Consider the following 22671-nt stretch of genomic DNA (forward strand, 5'->3'; position numbering starts at 1 on the left):
ATTAAAAATATTTAATTAGTTTTTAAAACTATTAGTAAAGCATATTACTGGTACAACTGAATCACAAATAAAAATTAAACAAATGTGAGTACATGATTTAAAAAAATGTAGAATGTGGGCTAGCTGTCCCATTCTTTTAGTTTAACAATTTATATCTTCTGCAGATCCTTTTGGTATTATTTGATATCATTGGAGGAAATTCCTCATGTATGTATGGATTAACTGTATGCTGTACTACAATGAAGAAACATTTCTGGTAAGTCTGTATTTTCAACTGTGTTTCAGTGCAATACTGCAGAATCACATTAAGAAAAAAATAGATGTAGAATGAAAAATTGCTGTACTAATTCCTTTAAGATTTCAGAGAATCATAAGTCTAAAATAAATGATAACATTTAAAACATGCAATAATGCCTTCTTCCTGAACATTATTTTCTTGGAACTTTTGGGATGAAATATATCTTATGATAAAAAGAATGTATCCTAATTCAAATTCTTCCTAAAGTTTTTTTCTTATGGAAACCTGAATTTAATACTTTTTTTTTTTGTTGTACCAGGGATTGAACTCAGAGGCACTCAACCAAAGAGCCACATCCCCAGCCCTATTTTGTATTTTATTTAGACACAGGGTCTCACTGAGTTGCTAAGTGCCTTGCTATTGTTGAGGCTGGCCTTGAATTTGCGATCCTCCTGATTCAGGCTCCCCAGCTGCTGGGATTACATGTGTGTGCCATAGGTCCAACTTAATACTTTTTAATAAAAGCACATTTTGTAAAATCCTATCTTCAACCTATTATCGATATTTATTTATTAAGCATTTTCTACATCTATCTTCATTACATATATTGCATATGTATAATTTCATTATGTATGCATGTGTTTATTTCACATATACATACATATCTATGTGGATATGTATATATAAATATATGTAAACATATTTAAAGAGAGATAATGTGAAATGGTCTCTATCTAATCTATAATATTTATATCTTCAGAAACAAATCAAAAGAGATGTCTATGAAGATGTTTACACAATGTTAATAATGCTTAGGTTCAGGTGGTATAACTTAAACATTTTTGTGATTTTTCTTATTATTTAGTTTGAATTACTTAGAGTACACATAATAAAAACAATATAGTCATAATTTTTAAAAAATCTTTTAATTCTCCCTCTCCTCTCCTTCATTTTCTTAAGGAAAAAATATCCACATGTAAGTCTATATGTTCAGAAATAAAAAAATGTAAAACAATTAGGCTGGGTATACAGTTATATAACAAAATTACAGGAAAACTCAGGTAAGAGTTAAGTGGGAAGATTTTATTTATTCATTTATACATTCATTAAATATATTGTATGTATATATCACATTATTTTACCCACTCATCTTTCTGTGGATGCATTTGTTGATCCTATAATGAGGTTATTGTGAAAAACACTGCAATGAACGTGGGCATGTAGATATTTTTTCAACATCCTGATTTCAGCTCTTTTAGATATATACCTAGAAGTGAGGTGCTAGATCATATGGTAATTATATTTTCTAATTTGGGGGAACCTCCATTCTGTTTTCCACTGTGCTTACATGGCCTGATATTTCAGTGTGTAATTGGTCCATTTTCTCCACAACCTTACCAAAAAGTTTCTTTTTTCTCTTTTGGTAACATCCATCCTAATAGTTGTAAGGTGATATCTTATTGTGGTTTTGGTTTGTATTCTCATGATAATTAGACATGTTGAGCAGTTTTCACATACCTGTTGTCCATTTGCATGTATTCTTTTGAGAAATGTCTAGTCAAGTCCTATGGCCATTTTTGGCAGGGGTGAGGGGATGTTGCCCTATACAAAAAGTAACTAAATATGAATTTAAATAATTGAATATAAGGTCTGAAACCACAAAATATAGAAAAACACATAGAAGTAAATGTCTTGACCTTGGTTTTGGGGATGCTTTCTTTAGTATGATAACAAAGTCACAGGCAACAGAAACACAAATATCTAAATGGGAATACTACAAGCTACAAAACTTATGTAGCACAAAAGAAAACTCAGCAAAACAAGAAGGTCACCACCACAGTGAGAGAAAATATTTGCAATCCAAATATCTGAAAAGGGACAATTTCCAAAATACATAGAAAATTCTTCTCTATCTTTTCTCTCCCTTATCATTGATTTTGCATGATAACTATTTTTGGAAGTATCCCTTAGTTTTATAAAGCTTAATTCAAAGGAACCTAGACTATTTGGGGGGGTTGGGACTGGGGATAGGGCCTATATTTTATAATTTTATAATTACTGAGTAATTTAGTATCTGACTCAAAAACACACATAATTTTGGTATCTATAAAAGAATAGTGTTTCCTGGACACAAAGCAAGGAATATAAATTACTCATGGCATTTTCAGGTAAATGGATGGAGTTAGCAAAGATAATGTTAAATGAACTTAGCCAGTCCCAAAAAACCAAATGCCGAATGTTTTCTCTGATATAAGGAGGCTGATTCATAGTGGGGTAGGGAGAGGGAGCATGGGACAAATAGATGAAATCTAGATAGGACAGAGGGGTGGGAGGGGAAGGGAGTGGTCATGGGGTTAGAAATGATGGTGGAATGTGATGGATATTATTATCCACAATACATATATGAAGACATGAATTAGTATGAATATACTTTGTATACAACCAGAGATATGAAAAATCTCTTGTGCTCTATGTATGTAATAAGAATTGTAATCCATTCTGCTGTCATATATAAAATTAAAAAAATAATTTAAAAAATAGCATGCTTATTAATTACATTCCCTGTAAAATACCAAACTTGGATTCAGGCAAAATTTCCTCTTAGAGCTAACTAGTGAATTTTACCTGTGCCTTGTGTTCCTTGAAAACAGTGATAATTAGGAGTCCTCCTACCCTTCTTTGTTCAGAGACTGCAAAGAATTCAGCCTTCCTACCATGACTTATATAAGACTCAGGGTGGTCCCTGGTTTATTTATAAGAAAGCCAAACACATTTCAATTCTGTATTTTATGAATGATTAGGTGAATTGTTTTATCACTAATGATTGATAAAACCAAATCAATTTTTTGTTAGCCAAACTTTTTAAAAACTTGGTGACTCAGTAGACTTAATGGGTTAAATTTTCTCTTTCCTTGATCCCCTTAGGCTGACCCCCAACCCCCACTTACCCCGATCCCCCCATTACACCAACACCTCATACAACCTCTTCTTTAGTTCCCTGATAAAATAGGCTGATGTCTGGGTAACACATTCTCTAATATATACTTTATTGTATGGTCATCTTACTTTCCCCACACCCAATTCTTTCTAGCCTCATTTACTCCTCCCTGTAAAAGAAAATCCCTTTCTCCCTAAACTTTGAGATATTTGCAGACCTCTTGGTCAGAGAATTCACCATTACAACAGTCCTCCTTCCACTAGCACATTCTTTCACCTTTCCTACAATAATCCTTTTGAGTACCATCTCTTCTTGCTTAAATCCAAATTTGTCTTTATTTGACATATAATTCAATTATAGAAATTATTACTCCAATTTTCTCTTTATTCTTCCTATATAAGTCTGTGTATCAACAACTAAGACATGCGAAATGCAATGGAGTTTTAGCAAACTCAGTGTGAAGCAAAATAATATTTATTATTCCCTTTTCTGTTCCAATGTGTTTTGGACTTCATGTTTGCATCCGTCTAAACTTTACATGTGAAGGTCCTAATCTCCCACTGTGGCTGTATTTGGATATGAGCTCTCCAGAGAAACAATAAGGTTAATGAGGTCCTAAGGGTGGAGCCTTGATCTAATGTCTTTAGAAGAAGAGACACTAGGAAGCTCCCTTCTCCCTCCAAAGGAGTACTCAATGAGAGTACTCAACCAAAAGGGAGAGCCCTCACCAGGCATTCACCTTACTGCACCTTGATATTGGACTTCCACAGATCTCTAGAACTGTGAGAAAATAAATCTCTGCTGTTAAAGACACCTAGTCTGTAACATTGTCATGGCAGTCTGAGCAGACTAAGATGCAGTGTGAGCCAGCCAAGAGGTCCCCAAATCTCTGATGGCATTTGTCAAATTTCTTTCAGTTAATTTGTGTGAAATCTGGTCAACACTACTTAATTATAATTAAAAACTGTTCAAGCAAACTGTAAAATAATAAGTAATGTCTAAACCATTTCTTTTGCTGCCACTAAAAATAGCAGTAACAAACAAGCCCTAACCAATTGAAGATTTTTGCTCCCTGTTAATGAAATGCCATCCTGTGTACTGGGACTCATGGGAAGATAGAGTCACAGGCTGCTTGAATCAGTTATTTCTATCATACACAAAAAATATGCTTAAGACTGTGCTATCTATGACATATTAATTGCATATAATATTCATTAAAGCCAAAAAGAAGACATTATTTCTTGTCTGACTGGCATTTATTTTCTTTCCCTGAAAACAGTCTGGTTTTGATTTGAGAAATTAATCTTGTCTCCAACAGTCACACCTTGCAAGACATAAATCAGGAATCTTGTAGTCCCCTAGTTCCAGGTCAAAACAGACTACATGTGACCCAAACCATGTCACTCATTCTTTCAAAGTTGGTTCTAGAATCAAAGAGAAAGAGTTTTATATAATTGAAATTTGTCCTTGTAAGATATGTCTTCACCAGGTGGACATTGCCTATAAACTATTCTTAGAGTTTTTGCTTCTCTAGCCTTTAGAGTTGCCCTTGTTATTAAACATTTTCCACTTCTTTCAATTCTCTTAGTGAATTGAACTACCAACAGTCTTCCAATACATGTCATTTTGTTAAAGTGAGTCTGAATTTATTGTACATTGGAACTAACATTATGCATTTTAAAATATAGCAATACCAAAGCACAAATTATTTTTTAATTGTTTCATAGGAGTAATATGTGTATGTTTGTCCTGGTCTCTAGTTCAATCTGTCTTTGTGATTCTAATGATCACACATTTTGCCTTATGCTTAAAGATGCAATGATTACTCCATAATTTGATAGAAAATTGTTTATTTGATTTGCCTTGCATCAAAACTGCCCAAACTTGGAAGCAACAAATAATACTTCAGTAGGTGAATGGCAAATAAACTGTGGAGCATCCAGTCAATAGAATATTATTCAGTGCTAAAAGGAATGAGTAATCCATCACTAAAAATGTGGAGCAATCTAAACTATTACTAAGTCAAAGAAGCAAAATTGAGAAGGCTCCATACTGCATATTTCCAACTATAATTTTCCCTCAGTATCTATGGGGAATTGGTTCCAGGATGCCTGTGAACTTCAAAACCTCTGAATGTTCTATACTGCTGTAGAAAATGACCTACTCTTTCCACACAGCTTATTAATACCTTCCTATATACTTTGAAATATATCTAGATTTTTATGATATATAATATAAGGTAAAGCCCATGTAAATATTTATTTTGCTACATTGTTTAGGGAGTAAATAAGAAAAAAGTCTATACTTATCCAGTAAAGAATATTTTGGTTTTAGTTTTGATCTGCTATTGGTTGGACCCACCAATACAAAGAGAAAATTATGTGCATCTTACAAAAGACAAAACTAAGAATACATTTAAAAGTTCAGTACTTGCTAGGGATTGTGTGGGAGAAGGATGAACAGATGGAAAACAGAGAATTTTTAAGGCAGTGAAAATACTGTGTGAATTTTAATGGGTTATATGTCATTATACATTGTATAAATCCAGATAACATAGAGTATCAAGAAAGAACCTAATCGAACTATGACTCTTGGATGATTATGTGTTATACAGGTTCAACGGTCACAAATGTATTGCTGTAAGGGGAAGATGTTGATAATGAAGAAGGGTATGCAGTGTGGGGCATGAGACATAAGGGAAATCTCTGTATTTTCCTATTAATTTTACTATGAACCAAAAATTACTCTAAAAACAACAAAAAATCTTTAAAAATTCAGTGAAAATAACCTGCTGATATTAGAAAATAGTAGTGCACCAAAAACATGAGATATTCAAAGTCTGAACAAGATAAGTTGGAAAATTGTGTGTAATAAAATGTTCTGGGCAATGGGAGCTTTGAAATGGAAGAAAAGAGCATTTATTATTCGAAAGAATTTTTGAAGATGAAGTCTTCCATTGCACAATGTATAGAATACATTTAATGAAATGAATTCTGTGTGAAAGAAAGAGCACGTTGGAAATATCACTCTTAAAAATATGTTTGGAAAAGCCAGGCACAGTTGTGCATGCCTGTAATCCCAGAGACTTGGGAGGCTGAGGCAGGAGCACTTCAAGTTCAAGGCTAGACTTGACAACTTGGTGAGACTCTGTCTCAAAATTGAAAAAAAAAAAAAAAAAAAAAAAAGGACTTTGTACCTCATGGTTAAGCACCCATGGGTTCAATCCCTAATACCAAAAAAAAAAAAAAAAAAAAAAAAAAAATTTGGATATGTGAAAAACAGTTGGGTGTGGAAAATCCCTAGAAATAAATAAGTTAAAATCAGGAACAATGTCATTTAGCATTATTCATTATTTATATATATATATAAATTATATAAAATATATATATATACACAATATGATACTCACTGTTTATAAGGTACTGGTCTGTGTGGTAGGAATGTAGCAATGAACAATGGCAAAATTATCTTGACTTCAAAAATTTTGTAAGATTTGCCAGTTGTTTGATACCATTAATTATCCAGTACGGGGTACACAGGACTTTTTTTCTTAGTTCTACTGCTTTTATTTTATGCACATACAGGAAGAAACTATGGTATATATACTTTTAAAAAATATGAATTTGCTCAACATAGTAAAAAATCAACAATATTACCTTTTCATCAGCAGGTATAGAGAAAAACACAGTAGTGTGGACTGTGTATTCTACTACTTCTAGGTTATTTAAGTATTATGTAGATTCAGGTAGAAACAAAATAAATGACAACATAACCATTATATATACTCTAAAAGAATAAATTAAAGGTGGCTGATCACCAAAATAATTGCCCTGAATTTACATTGTTGATAGCAACTTATCTATTTAAAACACAAATACTATAATCAAATATATTACAGAATAGTGTCCAAGTATGGCAAACTTCCTCAGAACAAAATAACTGGCTTTACTTGATCTCCTAAGAAGTGAAAAACTAGCAAAATAATTAGAATAATTGCAATAATTATTGAATAAAAATCAACTTTTAATTTAGAGTTTCATCATTACACTATGATTTAGAAGATCTACAACATACCCAGAATATTTATATAATTATGTACTATTTAGAAGCATTTTAAAACTGAAAACTTATAAGGAACTATGTCAGTATAGATAATATAAGCTTTGTTATGGGAACATATTTAGTGTGCTACCGTATTCTAAATTATATAAAATATAAAAGTTTAAGCAGCTTTTTAGAATAAACTTTGAAAAACATGTTAACTTTTTTTCCTAAGAAAATTCCTTTATTTAAAATCAGAACTAAGGTTTTGAATAAAAACTGCCTCTCTTGTTCTTGAACCAAGTTATTTTAGGTACCTATCCCTGAATTTAAATTACAGCATCAACTTAATCAGTTTCATATATACATGCATCTTCAATTGGATTCAGCCATATATTGCATTATACAAAACTAAAGTGTAAGGTCTTAATTGAAATAATTGCATAGCTGAGACAGATATTTACTTATGGTTGATTTAACTTTCATTTTTTACCCTAAAATTATTATAACATCCATATTCTAAATTACCCATCAGTACTAATGAAAAACAAAGTGAAAGTATCATTTTCATGAGAATTTATGACCTTGTATGGTCAGCTCACTCTAAAGAAAAATAGGTTAAATTTTAAATCAGATTTACCTCCTGAGAAGTAATGCAGCAAAGAGAACTCAGTTTATTGCTGGTCTATAGATACACATTCAAATTAACTTCCACTCTTATCTATCTGCATGTTTCTAGAAATTACATAATCTCTCAGTTTTAGGGCATACCTCTGCAGAATGGGAACACTACCCACACATAACTTAAAGAGTGTGTAGAAGGAGTTAATTAGAAAACACCTACTAAATACACATAACCCAACAAATAGAGTGCTATGTTACATTTGTGTTAGCTATAGGAATTTTTAAGGTTCCATGATTGTAAACTCTAATGCTTAGACTTTTGCTGAAGTAAATGTTTTATATTTTAGTAGCACTATCTATCTCCACTCCAGGAACTTGTCAATATTTTTCAAAAGCCTTCCTAAAAGAATCAAGTCACTGGGGACTGCTGGAGGAATACACAATACAGGTTTTACTGTATTCCTAACTTCTTTGCTACATTATTATAAACCTATAGGGACTTTCCTCAGATTATAACCCAATTACTACTACCCATAGTCCTTAGCATTTGGTTCATTACACTCTAGGGTCACCTCTCTACCCTAACCCATATGATAACAATATTTTCTCTTAATTTGAAATCAGACTCAGAAATAATTCTGATTTTCTACCAAAAATGGTATTGTTTTGTTACCTTTGCAAATGATTCTATTCTTTTCTTTGTGTGTGTTTGTTTGCTTGTGTCTTTCACTTTTGTCTAGATAAGGTGAAAGGCAAGTTTGTGACTGATTTGATTAGGCCGGCTTGCTTTAATTTCCTTCTTTTGTATTTGCTTTATTTTTGTGAACTCATTTTCAATGTATTGTATCTTGTTTTACTGCTTGAATCATTGTAAGCTACTTTAGAATAAGGTAGAATATTAATTAATTAGTTAATTCTCTTTAGAATAAGGTAGAATATTAAGTAGAATTAAATATAGCCTCAGATACATGAGACATAAATGAAAACAACTAAAATCCATTTATCAAATTAACAATACAAATAAAATTTTCTTATATAAACATGTGATTAAATTTATTTCTCACATTAAAAAACAGCAGCAGTGTCTGAGGTAAATTGCAAATAAATTGGAGAAAGTTAAGAGAAGAATGATAGGCATGATTAAGAAAATAGAGGATAAGCACCTTGAGGAACAGCTCAGTGGTAGACCACTCTCTCAGCATGTGTGAGGCCCTGGGTTCAATTTCCAGCACCTCAAAAAGAGGGAGGGGGTGATATGATTGAATTTTGCTGAGTGGAGTGGCTACCCTAGTAAAAGATATATTTATTTATGCTACACTGTATCTTGATTGAATTGTAAACTAATGAGATGTTCTATTGGGCAAACTTATGGATTATAAAAACAATATAATGCTGTATTACTCATTTCATTTAAAACATGGAGAAAGAGAGAAAATGAGAGAGAGAGAGAAAGAGAGTTTCAAAAGAATTAAAGGCCCCACTGTGTTTTTGGAAATCTATAAAACAACTGTTATTTTATATGTTGTAATAAAACAATATATAAGAATGCCCTATTTTCATATTATGATTTCCAATTATTTTCTATTTGGTGAGAGACAAAGCTCTGGAAACTAACCTGAACTGAATGATGTGATATATAAAGACCATAAACAGATAAATGTTAGTTACGTTTACCCACTCTATATCTTTCTGCTTCTCTCCATAATTTCCAGATTTTTTATTAAAGACAAGTACAATAGAGAGCTAAAATAGGTCTTTTTTCATTGTTTTATGATTGAATTTTTCTTACAGAATATTAATAAACACTTCCCCTCAAGTCACAGAAAAAAATATTTCTGTATAATTTCTTTTGTCAATTAGTAAGATAATTTCTAAATTCTTTTAAAATATCAATTGCAAATCCACAGTTAAGTTGAAAATATCAGAGTCAACATATTTACACCTTTAAGTGTTATTTATGTTATTTATTTTTCTAAATCTACCTCAATCTAGCCTTCAATCTTACTGTTTTCTTAAAATATTCTCTTTACTATTTGTTAATTTTTATATGCTAATAACTATTTTTACAGGGCAAATGTGGATAATGCAAGAATATCTTCATTTTACTTAAAACTAAAAAAAATAATGTTTTAATTGGATCTTCTATTAAAATATTATTTATATTTTATAATATAAATATATTCAACCTAGTAAAATTCTCCTTATCTTTTATTGAAAATAATAGCAAATGTTCAAAGATTTTAATTTTTGTTAGAATTAAGGGCAAAAACAGATGGTTCTTGATATAATTATAGGAAATATTTTTTTTTTTAATTTTTTACCTGTTACTGTGTCCAAAGTTTGAATAAAAAATGAAAAATATAGAGTAGAAATAATAGTAATGCTGACAGAATATACCATCTATGTATGCCAGTGAAGCCTCATCCTTTATTTTAATCTATTACATTTTTATGTTATTTTAAAAGCTTGGGAAAACAGCACAAATATGATTTTAATCTTTTCCATTATCATATCTTCAGATAGGAAATATTAGTTGAGAAAATTGATTTATTATTCTTCTATACTTTGTTTCTCCCAACATAAACCGGTATGGTTTTAATTATAAGCACTCAAAAATTTGTTAATTAATGGACAACGACTGTTTTGGACATCAAAATAAGAAACTATCTGAAACAAATAGGACAACCTACAAGACTCTTTACTAAATAAACATACAAAGGAATCTTTGGAAAACTATTTAATGAGTCATTTGCTGTGGTTACTTCACTTATAGGAAAATATGACAAACTTGGAAAATGCAAGTGACGCAAAATAAAAAACAATTTGTCTTAATGTATGTAAAATATAATATTTATTAATTATTATTATAACTTTCAGCCATTTTTAACAGATGACTAATCTTTAATATAAATAATTTATTTATGTTAAATTAAAAACTCAACTCTCAAAAACAACTACTGGAAGTGAAATGTACAGAACATCCTTATTGAAGCCTTCTTTCATTGATGCTGTTAGTTCAATACTAAAGGATCATGCATAATTAAGAATACTTTCATATGATACTGAATACTCAGTAGACATTAAATCTGTACAATTTTTTACATCTCAAAGATTTAAGCATTAAAGATACTACTGCAGGGCTGGGGATATAGCTCAGTGGTAGAGTACTTGATTAGCATATATGAGGGCTAGATTTAATTCCCAGTACCACCCTAAAAAAATACTACTGCAATGTGCATGATTATTTATATAAAAACATATATTTAAAATATAATTGGATAGTGGACTTTTTGTCTAAAAATAATTAGTGTTTCTGATAATGAATTAAAAGTCTTTCTTCTTGCAAGAAGAGATTACTTTTCCTTCTCTACCAAAATAAAACTAAAAGCTAAATATTTCAGAAAAATAAAAAAAATCAATTACCTTTGTGCTGAAGAATTACCAAGGGTTTAGCTAAAATCAAATTGCATTCATCTTTAAAAAAAAGAATAGAGAATTTTATCTTGTATATTAAAATACAGGATTTCATTATATATTAGAATTTGTGTTCTATTTTTATGATTGGCTTTAACATATTTATAACTATTTCATTACTATTTCAGAAAATATTATTTTTTCACAAATTGTACTATCAAAATGGCTATATTCCATTATTTGATAAAAATTAGGCCATTTCTAGATCAATAGAATAAAAGGAAGGGAACAGGGGGAAGAAAGAGGGGAGAGAAAGATGAAATACTGGAAACTGAATTAGAGCAAATATTTCATGCTTGTATAATTATATCAAAGTGAGCCCTAATATTATGTATAAATAAAAAGAACCAATAAAACATAACAAGCAAATAAATAAAAAGTAAATAGTACAGAAAAAGAGCAAAGGAAAAATAATGGTAGAATTGTTATAAAAAATAAAATATAAGCATTCCAATATATTATGCTTAAAATCCTTCAATAAAAATATGACTGAATACTAGAAAAAGTTAGACCATTTGTTATAATTCTCTACTGATCATTTATTTCAATTATCTTTGTGATAAGTTAACTTAGAGAAAATTTGCATGTTGCTGGTAACTTACTTAGAAAACACAGCTTATAAGACAAGTTATACAACTAAAGAAACCCTTAAGGTGCCGTGGTTACCATATTGGACATACAAGGACTCTCCATATTAAGCTGAATTTGAAGTCTTCCAAGTGACCTATGAGGTTCTATATAACTTATTTTCTACTTTATTATTTGTATTTTGGTTTGCTAAACATACTCTACCTGGGTTTTTATATCTGCAGTTCCCTCTTTCTTTGTGGTTATTTGAATCTAATTGCATAGTCATATGACTTTCTTCCTTAGTTTATTCAGTTATCTGTTCAGATTTAATCTTATCAAATAGGCTTTCCTTAACTACCCTCCTTAAAGTAGTATAACCTACCTGCCACAATTTTATATTTGCAAGTTATATTTACTTGTGTTTGTTGGAATTGAAGTACCTAACATCATATTATATATTAGCTTATTAATAATGCTATTTTATTCACTGTTTCCTTGCAAGAGAAAATAAACTCCATGCAATCTTTGTTTTCTGGTTTATCTGAGTGCTTACAACTCGTAACTAACTTTTTAATGAGTAAATCACTAGCTTTATGTTATGGATATTAGCACACCTAAAGAGGTCAATTATTATCCGTGATTTCTTAGCTAATCATTAGTGGGGTGTAGCTTAAGCATAACTCCTTCTAACTCAAACAGAATTTAACCTTTCTCTTCAAGACCAAGTCTTTATTATACTGATTTAAGAAAATGTAAGTAATGAAATTTATTATTTACTGTTTCATGGATTTGCTTGTCAAAAGACATCTGAATTCTTATCCTAGAAATATGTGTTTTGGCTAGATTTCCAAAGTATGTTTTGTAACTTTAATTCCAGGAACTATAAATTGATTACACAGACACATTTCAGGTGCTCTATAAATATTTCATGGAAATGAGGCTCTTGCACATTAAATCAATAACTACTTCAATAAAGTCCTACTAAAATTGAATTTTCATATTGTATTTAGAAAGTAAGAGAAGCACTGGAGCAACTCTGAGACCTAAATTACTGCTTCCAATTTGTATAGTATTTCCAAAATATTTTTTATATAATCTTGTGATTTAAGTTTTAGAACCCCAATCATTATTAATTATTATTAATTTTATTAATTTGGGGTTTATAGTGAAGAAGAAGAAGAAATGAAGAAGTCAAGAAATAAAAATACATTTTAGTTTCTTTTCTGTATGCTTATTTTTAAGTATTTGTTGATGTTAAATTGTTCCTACTCTTATCCTCCCAGCTGTTGCCCCTATGCCTTAATCTCAAGAACGTTTAAGTAAGAAAAACACAAAGTTCCAAACAGATAAATTCTAAGATCAACCTGAGACACTGCATTGTGTAAGGCTATCTATAGGAAGACTAGGATAACATACTTACACTGAAATTTGTTGAATGCATTAATCTAATTAAAAATAGATGCTTCACCAGGCATTGTGGTGCACACCTGTAATCCCAGTGACTTAAAAGCTGAGGCAAGAGGATTGCAAATTCAATGTCAATCTCAGCAATTTAGTGAAACCCTGTCTCAAAATAAGAGATAAAAAAGGCTGAGGAGGGCTGGGATCCTGGCTCAGTGGTAGAGCGCTCCCCTAGCATGGACCGGACCCGGGTTCGATCCTCAGCACCACATAAAAATAAAAAGGCATTGTGTTGTGTCCATCTACACCAAAAAATAAATATCAAAAAAATATATTTTAAAAAGGCTGAGGATATAGCTCAGTGGTAAAGAATTCCTGGGTTCAAGCCCCAGTACAAAAACAATAACTAAAAAAAAAAAAAAGATGTTTTATTACCAACGGGATTTGACCAGTTGTTTAAGCATGACATAACAAAAATGATTTTAAAATTTATTGAAACAATTTAAGCCCATTTGGGGAAATGTGGAACTAATCATTATCACCATTATAGCAGCCAAGATTTACTCTAAGCATTCTAGTTTCCAGGTGCTATGCTGTTAGCTATCAAACTATAGTAGTCTTGTTTGCAAAAACTTTTTCATCACAAAGTGGATATAAGGTTATTAAGTTTTCCTTTCATCAAGTTTACTGATTCATCATAATTTTAGACTTTCCAAGGAAACTTTGGATTATGTTTTGGCCTTAAATATGGGTCTACCTAAAGGAAAAAAAAAATAAAAGTGATAATCTCATGGAATTCAAAATGTCCACTTCATTTATAACAGGAATGTCTCATGGGAAATACAGAAAGTGGCTTTGATGATGAAATGACTTGTCATCTATGAATGTCCACAGGGAATGAACATGTTAATTAGTCTGGTCACTGGAACAATAAATTTTATATTTAATTAAACTAATTGGCACTCTGTGGTCTACATGGTTTATGTTTATATTTTATTACTCTTTAGTACTGATAGGATGAACAAGTAGGGATTCACACTGCTTAATCAGGTCTAAAAGTTCTACTGTTTTCATCAACTAAGGTAACTTTCAAAAAAGTGGTCAATATATTCCTTCTTGAGAAATATCTAAAATCTGGGACTAGGGTTGTGGCTCAGTGATACAATGCTTACCTAGTACATGCAGGACACTGGGTTCGATCCTCAGCACCACATTAAATAAATAAATAAATAAAGGTATTATGTCCAACTACAACTAAAAAACAACAACAAAAATATTTTTGAAATCTACAAAGAGGAATCAGGAATGGAAAGGACCATCCCTTTAACAATCGGTGATAGAAAAACTGAGTATCTACATATAAAAGAATATACCATATATAAAAACTAACTTTAAATAGATTAAAGACCTACAAGTAAGACCTAAAGCTATAAAATCCCAGTAAAGAACATATAAGTATAGTTACATACTATTACATTTGGTAATGATTTGTTGAATGGGATACCAATACCATAGTCCACAAAAGCAACAACAGACAAATGGGATGACATCAAATTTAAAATCTTGTGTTTATTACAGGACCCAACCAACAGAGCAAATAGGTAACCTATGGAACCACACAAAAAGCTGCAAATCCGATGTCTGGTGAGGAGTTTATATCAGAATATATGAAGAATTTCCTTCCCCACCTTAACTACAAAAAATTCAAATAACTCCTGTGAAAATAGTCAAACAACTCAGACATTGCTTCAAAGATTACATACAAACAGCTAATTGCATACAAAACTATGCTCAATTGTATTACTCACCAGAAAAATTCAAATGCAAACACAACAATGTATGACCTTGAACCCTTTATGATGGTTACTATCAACAAAATTAAGAGAAAAAGAGATATCTTTGATAGGAATGTGAAGTAGTACAAAGCTTTGTGTACTTTTGGTATAAAATGATACAAATATTATAGAACAGTATTATGTACTTTAAAAATATTAATGAAGTAGAACTCCAATATATTCCAAAACTTTCACCTGTGGGCATATATACAGAAACATGAAATCAAGGTCTATACAAGATATTTGTACACCTATGTTCATAAAAGCAGTATTCACAATACCCATGAAGTAGAAGGAACCCAAATGATTTTCAAGGGATGAATGGATAAACAAAATATAGTAGGCACATACAATAGAATAAAATTTAGCCTTAAAATAGGACTAGAACTGGTGACATAATACACCATGGATGAATACTGATGCTATTACATTAAGTGAAATAAGCCAATTACAAAAGGAGCGATTGTATTATTCTATTTACATGATATATTTAAAGTCATCAAATTTATATATTCAGAAAGTAAAATGGTGGGATAATAGGAGAGGGAGATATGTTATTTAATGTATATAGAATTTCAGTTCCACAAGATAAAAACATTCTGGAAATCTGTTTAAGAGCAATGTATAAAAATTTAACAATAAAAAGTTATAAATTTAAAAATTGCTAAAATGATAAAATTTATTATGTGAAATTTTAGCACAATGAGAAAAGGAATGAAGCAAATATGTGTCTTTTTGTTTACTATACTGGAAAAGACATATTTAATACTTTCAAGATTATTAAAAGAGAGCTGTAGGTGTACCTCAGTGCAGAGTACTTGCTTAGTGTGTGCAAAGTCCTGGGTTTCATCACCAGTATTAAAAAAAAATTATCAAAAGATAGATGTCTTTATTCCAGTTTTCAAGATAAGAAAGTATAGCCACAAGTATTAACTATCTTGCCCATTTACAATAGAATATCATATGTACTTTTGAATTCATAAACTGTTATTCATTATAGAGTTAAGTTCTTTTTTAAAATGTTCAAAAACATGATATCATTCTATGTAAAGTTGAACTGTCCTTTATATAAAATCCTCTTTATGTAAAAAGTTTAACATTCATTGTATATTCATAATATTCATTGTAAAGGTATATAATTTAGTTCTCAACAATCTCATAGGCTTTATTAGTTCTTATTGACCAAAGGTGAAACTTAGGTCTGAAACAATCAGTTGTTATAGTCTGTGTTACAAACCAGTCATATGAAGTTCAAGCTCCTTTTGCAATCATACATTTATCTGAAGTTGTAAAACAATTTTTTTCTTCTTCATTTGATCACATCCACCATATCCAATAAGTTCATCATGTCTTACAAATCTCTACAAAACTGTACTTTTGTTTTGGATTTTCTATTTCAGTTTAATTAAATATAAAGAAAAGGCATCATGATTTTTTGTGCACAAGACACTCATTGAATAGAAGTATCAAGTTCCTAATATATAACTACAGTTAGAGCAATAAAAATAAATTTCCTACCTACATAAAGATTATATTCTAGTGGTAAAATGACATATTTGCCAAAATATTAGATAATGCTTTGAAGAGAAATAAAACAGAATAAAGGGTTAGAGTTTAAAAAGGGTACCATATGAAAGTGCAGAACACACACACAAACACACAAATAAATACAAGATATGATAATTACAAAATATGTTAGGATAGTTTAGAATGAAATAGTGAAGATATTTTAATACTGTGTGATAGTATAAAATTAGAGAATAGCAGCCTAATAAATAATGGCAACTATAACCGAGTCAACAACATATTTGACCATGTAATGTCCAATGTTAACAAAGAATAAGAACATACTACATGTTTTATATAACTAAGAAGACATATTGTTCAAAATTAGTTTAAATATGTTTTTTTAGAATAATCTCTATAAACTGAGACATACTATTTTTAAAACTACATTTTCTGGACTAGCTAGATTGCTAACATAATACATTTTATTTTTTATATAATCTAGGACTGCAAATGAAGCATACATTAAACTATGGACGTAATTGCCAAAATATTAGCAATTTGCAGTCTTTTGAAGTTTTGTTGCTGTATCAATCAAAGCATTCAGAATAATAAAATCTTCTCAAACCTTTTATTGATCCTTGAAGGTAGTATCAAAATATTTACATATTTCCAATGAAGCTATATAGAGAAAATAGTAATCTAACTTATCATGAAGAAACTCTTTTAAAAGATAGCTTTAATCTGAATATCATAATGATTAAAATGACTTAATAAAATTAAAATTAGTCACATGAAAATAAATATATAAGTAAACAAAATCCATTACTCTGTAAGATCTTCTATCTTTTTTTCCACTAAAGCAGGTGGCACATTGGAAACAATGACTTGCATATCCAGCTGATTGACCACAGAGACCTGAAAAACAGAAGAAAAATAACTCATTTATTTTTACTCAAAAATTCAACACAATCTGTAGAGAGAATAATTTTATGTTGCCATCTACTTTTTATATAGGCTCCAACTTCTTTACCATCTATGTTGCACATAAATGCCTTATCAGGGAATCAGAGTCATATAGTTACAACAATCACTTAATTAAATTGAATGTGAAGTAGCCACAAGATTATTGGGAGAAGTGCAAGTGTTGCAAATCAGAGTACACACAATTCCTTTGAAGAGCTCAGCTACCATTTAATTCTACTGAATATTACTATTTAGAAAGAAAATTCAGATTTGCTGAATATTTCAATGAAGAGAAAAAATGCAAACTGTTATGAAAAAATGTTTGCAAACAATTAAAAACATTTCTAACCATTTTTACTCTAATACATCAGGTCTGAAGACTGTATACTAAGCCAGGGATCTGTTGGCTTATCACCTATGCACAACAGTTAACATGGGCAGTGTGACCTCTGTACCTCTAACTCATTATATTAACTATCTGGACCCAAATACCTAAGTTTTACTTAAACAGATCAGTCCTGATTCTTTATTTACAAAAATCATGTAACTTCATTAGAAAAATTGATTTTCACAGTTTTTATGTAACTTTTTCTTTTCTTTTTGGTCCTGGATAAAAAGAACAAAGTTATGTAGAAACCTTTTCAAATTACTTTTGAGTATTAGCAGAAAAACACATGAAAAATCTCTAGTTGTACATATATAAGACTTATGAAATTCTTTCTTTCCTTCTCTCTCTCTCTCTCTCTCTCTCTCTCTCTCTCTCTCTCTCTCTCTCTCTCTCCTCTCTCTCTCTCAATCTTAATATCAGACCATGAAAAGTCAGAAAAAAATCTAGTGAAAAAGAAATATCCTGGAAAAATAACAATCATATGACATTATTTAAAAAAGAAATATCTTCACCAGAACCTCCTGAACCTCCTGAACCTCCCATTATATCCTATAACTGTCCTCTCACCTGGACTCAGAAGTTCTGAACTAGTGGCCTCAGGAATGAAGAGCTATCCCAGTGTATTTGAGTGGAAGTACTTCCAACTACTTAGTGGGAGGAGGTTCAGGAGTGATAACATGGTAGTTATTGACAGGCAAAGCAATGAAGAGCATAAGCAGTATATTGAAGGGATGACAGGGATAATCATTCTTTATTTTCTTTAATACAGGTTAACATCAGTATCCGTCCTGTTGGATGTGTCTCTATATATCTGTCCCTATATCCAAGAAACATGTTTTTTCCTATCAGCATTTGGGCCCTGCATAAAATGCATGCAAGGCATATTTGGTAAATGCATATTTGATAATATGTAATAAGCACTGATTAACTGTTCACTCAGCTATTTCTGTTTTCCTAGTGGGATCATTGTAAAAATAGATTTCCCAGACTCCCAGATTGGTTATTACAGACATGATCAAGTTCTTGCTAATGTAAAGACAGGAAGCGAAAGAATTAATCACATTAGACTTCTTTTATCTGTGAAATCCACCCCCATCTACATCAGGATGAAGAAGCCATAAAGAAGGGGAGAAATACAAAAGTCTCTGAACTTTTTTGAATAACTCTAAAGGACACTAGTCAAACATGTACACTCTCTTGTTATGTCATGTGAAAGAAAAAGAAAATTTGTTTTGTTAAAGTACTAAAATTTTGGACTTTTTATTATATATTTACCCCATCAGCTCAAATATCTAAGTTCTATTACCACAGTTATTGGTAGAATCTTAATAATTTTAGAGCAATAAAAATTAGACTGTTAGTTATATGTGGGTGCAAAGAAGCTATAGACTTTCAGTGCTTGTGTTATGCTATTGAGCAGCAGATTTATAAATAAATATTTAGAATTCAATCAATTTATATAGTAGGGAAGCAAAATTTGGCATTGCAGATATAAGTAACTATCATTGGCCTTTTAAGGACTGTCAATGTTTTTGCTGCATTCAGGAGAAATAACTTATTCAAAAAGATTTTAAATTTATTAGTGAGCTTTGGAACTAAAGTCTGATTGAATCAATGTAAAAAGTAAGTAATATTTTAGGTCCTCAGAAATATGTACAGATTTTTATAATTTTTCAAAAATATTCTTAGATCTTGACAAATTTTGACATGATTTGTATTCTTAGGTCATAAGAGGAATATAATGAATGTGGTGGCACACTCCTATAATCCCAGAGATTCAGGGAGCCTGAGGCAAGAGGATCACAAGTTCAAGACCAACCTCAAAAACTTAGACTGTATCTGAAAAAATAAATAAATAAAGAGCACTTGGGGCCTTAGTGGTTAAGCACCCCTGGCTTCTATCACCAGAACCAAAAAAAGAAAAGAAAGAAAGAAATGAAAAAGTATATATGTCTATTTCTGTTAAATTAATAAAAGTCAGGCTACATTTAACTACAAATATATTGTCTTAGATTACCTCTAAAATTGTTCCTTTCCCATAATAACAATATGAAGATATTTCAGAAATTCAAAAGGTTTAATTACACCATAATTTTATATTTTTATGCTTTTTTTGTGTGGTGCTGGGGATTTAGCCTAGGACCTTGTTCATACTAAGCATGTGCTCCACCTCTGAACTATAACAAAACCCTATACCATAATTGTAAAAATAGCCTACAAATTTCCTTAATTCAGCTCTATAGGTTGGTTATAAGTGAAACTTTTCAAAATATAGATTTATATCATTGTAGGTATTGCTTTTGTAATAGGTTAAAATGACTAGGCACAATAAAAAAGAAAATTTATATTTTTGAATCACAGAGTTCTAAAACAGAGGTTTCTAATTTACATATTTTATTTCTAAGCCCTATTATTTCTTCCTCATGAACATACTATCTTTTTATTTCCCTTTCTTGATCCCATGAAAATTAGAGATTGCCATCTAATACAAATACAACACAACTCATAAACAACTGATATATATAGTACTTTCATTTTTATGGCATCCACATTGACAGATAAAAATTGGCAAAATTATTTCAATAATGCTTTTAACCCAATATTTTAAACTTTAATGTTATCCGAATATATATTCAATATAAAACATCTTATTAAGGAAATATTTTACATTTTTTTTCATCTTATGTCTTTGCAATCCAGTGTGCATTAGATACTTACAGCACATCCGATGGTGACCAGGTGAATTTCCAGTGATCAGTAGCTACATTTGACTGAAAGCTAGTGTGTTGGACAATCCATTTACAGATACATGCATCACTTCCTGCTTGAACTGGTCATTGTTCCTTTTAAATGAACTCTGCTATACACTCACTTTTCATGAAATGAAAGTAATGGTTTTAAAGCCTTTTCAGATCATCATGTATTTTCTTCTTTGATATTACATTAAAACTCAAGTGATAATTTCTGCAAGGTTAGGTTTGATGTAAAATCTAAAACCACATTTAGAAACATTTTTAGTAACACTGAAGATTCATTTATCTTTATTGTAATTTGAATTTATCTTTTACCCATGAATGAGTTTTCAATGTCTTTTTCAATCATGTGGAAAATTTTAGTTCAGATTTTTGTCAGAGTTTTCAAATGGGACACACTTTGTTATATAATATCAAGAAAAGAAATATTATTTACTATGATCATTGATCTCATAAGTTAATCTTTAAGTAAAGAGAAGCTGTCATTTCTTAGTGGCAGATATAACCTTTCCAATATCCAATTTGTGCTGAAAATCTTCAATGTTTTCATTAGCAGGAAATACTATCATTTGTTTTCTCAAAATGACGTGATTACAGCACTTACTTTTGTGTAAATATCTACCAAATAGGTGTAAATAGACATATTTTGTCTTTAAGTTAAGGAATTCATGGGAATAAAGCATAGGGAATAAAAAAAAAACTATGAAAGGAAGCAAAGTGTTTTGAATCAGTAAGTCGATTTAGTGGTAGAGTGCTAGTTTTAGCTTTATGAAATAGAATCCTACTCCATTAAATAACAATGAGGATGCAGATAATATACTGGACTATTGGGAACAGATTTTCTAGAATATTGAGAGTGAACACTTCAAGAAATACAGAATGAATGCTGGAAAATAAAAGTTCATTTAAAATGAAACTAATCATACTACTGTGTTTCTTTTTGGCAGATAAAATCAGCATGGGAAGAGGTATGGAGAAAGTAGAGAGTTGGAATTAACTAGAGTCACAACTTTGCTAAATGCATATATCAGAAAAGGTAGTGTGATTGGCTGTCAACTTCACTGGATTAACAGATGTTTAGATAATTGGTAAAGTGTTACTTCTAAGAGCTTCTGTGAGGATGTTTCTGGAGAAGACTGGAGTGTGGGGTAGTGAACTGAGTGGGTGAGCTGTGCTTTCACTGAAGACTGCACCACACAGTTGGTGGTTGCTCCATAGGTAACAATGTAACCAAGAAAGAAAACATCCTCTCTTTCCTTTTGGCTTTTCCTTTCTAAGTGGTCATATTTTCTCTTCTCCTTGGATATACACTCCAGGGCCTCTGACTTCTGGGAGCTCTAAGCCATCAGTCTTAAATTGCTAGCTATGTCATCAGGCTTCCCAGTTGTCAGGCTTCTGGCTTCTTAGACTGAACCATTCTACCAAGATTCCCTGGTTCTTCAGTTTTCAGATGGATGTTGTGCAATTTTTCAGCATTATAACTGAACCAGTCTAGTAAATTCACTAGTTCTGTTTTTCTGGAGAACCATAAATAATATAGGGAAAAAAGGAAGCTAAATTTTTATATTAACATGTTTATTATAATTGAAAATATGCCATAAAGCTGATAAGCAAGAAAGGAGAACATTAGGAGGTCTCAATAGAAACATGATGGACAGAAAATATATTGTCAGCTAACTGAAATGCAGGTCCTAGTGGTGACAAAGAGTGATAAATTTAGTTAGACACATTCAGCATTATAGTCAAAGAGTAAGAGGTTTGAAATGGAAATAATGGAGGTACTGGCAAAGATAATGGCTCTAAATGGTTGAAATGGGGGAGGGGAGTCATGGGAAAGAAGGCATTCAAGGAATGTGAATTTTGATCACTGAAAAAATCATCATTGCATATAATGAATGATGTTAAAAAATTAAGTCCAGAGAATTAGCGGAGATAGT

General features: G+C 30.9%; 1 protein-coding gene across 1 annotated transcript in view; it reads right to left on the reverse strand.

Annotated features, from left to right (window-relative positions):
- The window catches only part of LOC144255073 (protocadherin-15-like), a 435746-nt gene that overhangs the window by 17904 nt on the left and 395171 nt on the right, over positions 1-22671 (reverse strand). The window contains 1 exon segment of the mRNA XM_077799104.1: positions 17457-17545. Coding sequence (XP_077655230.1) covers positions 17457-17545 — 89 coding nt within the window.

This window comes from Urocitellus parryii, chromosome 5 (assembly GCF_045843805.1).
Source record: "Urocitellus parryii isolate mUroPar1 chromosome 5, mUroPar1.hap1, whole genome shotgun sequence".
Lineage (NCBI taxonomy): Eukaryota > Metazoa > Chordata > Mammalia > Rodentia > Sciuridae > Urocitellus > Urocitellus parryii.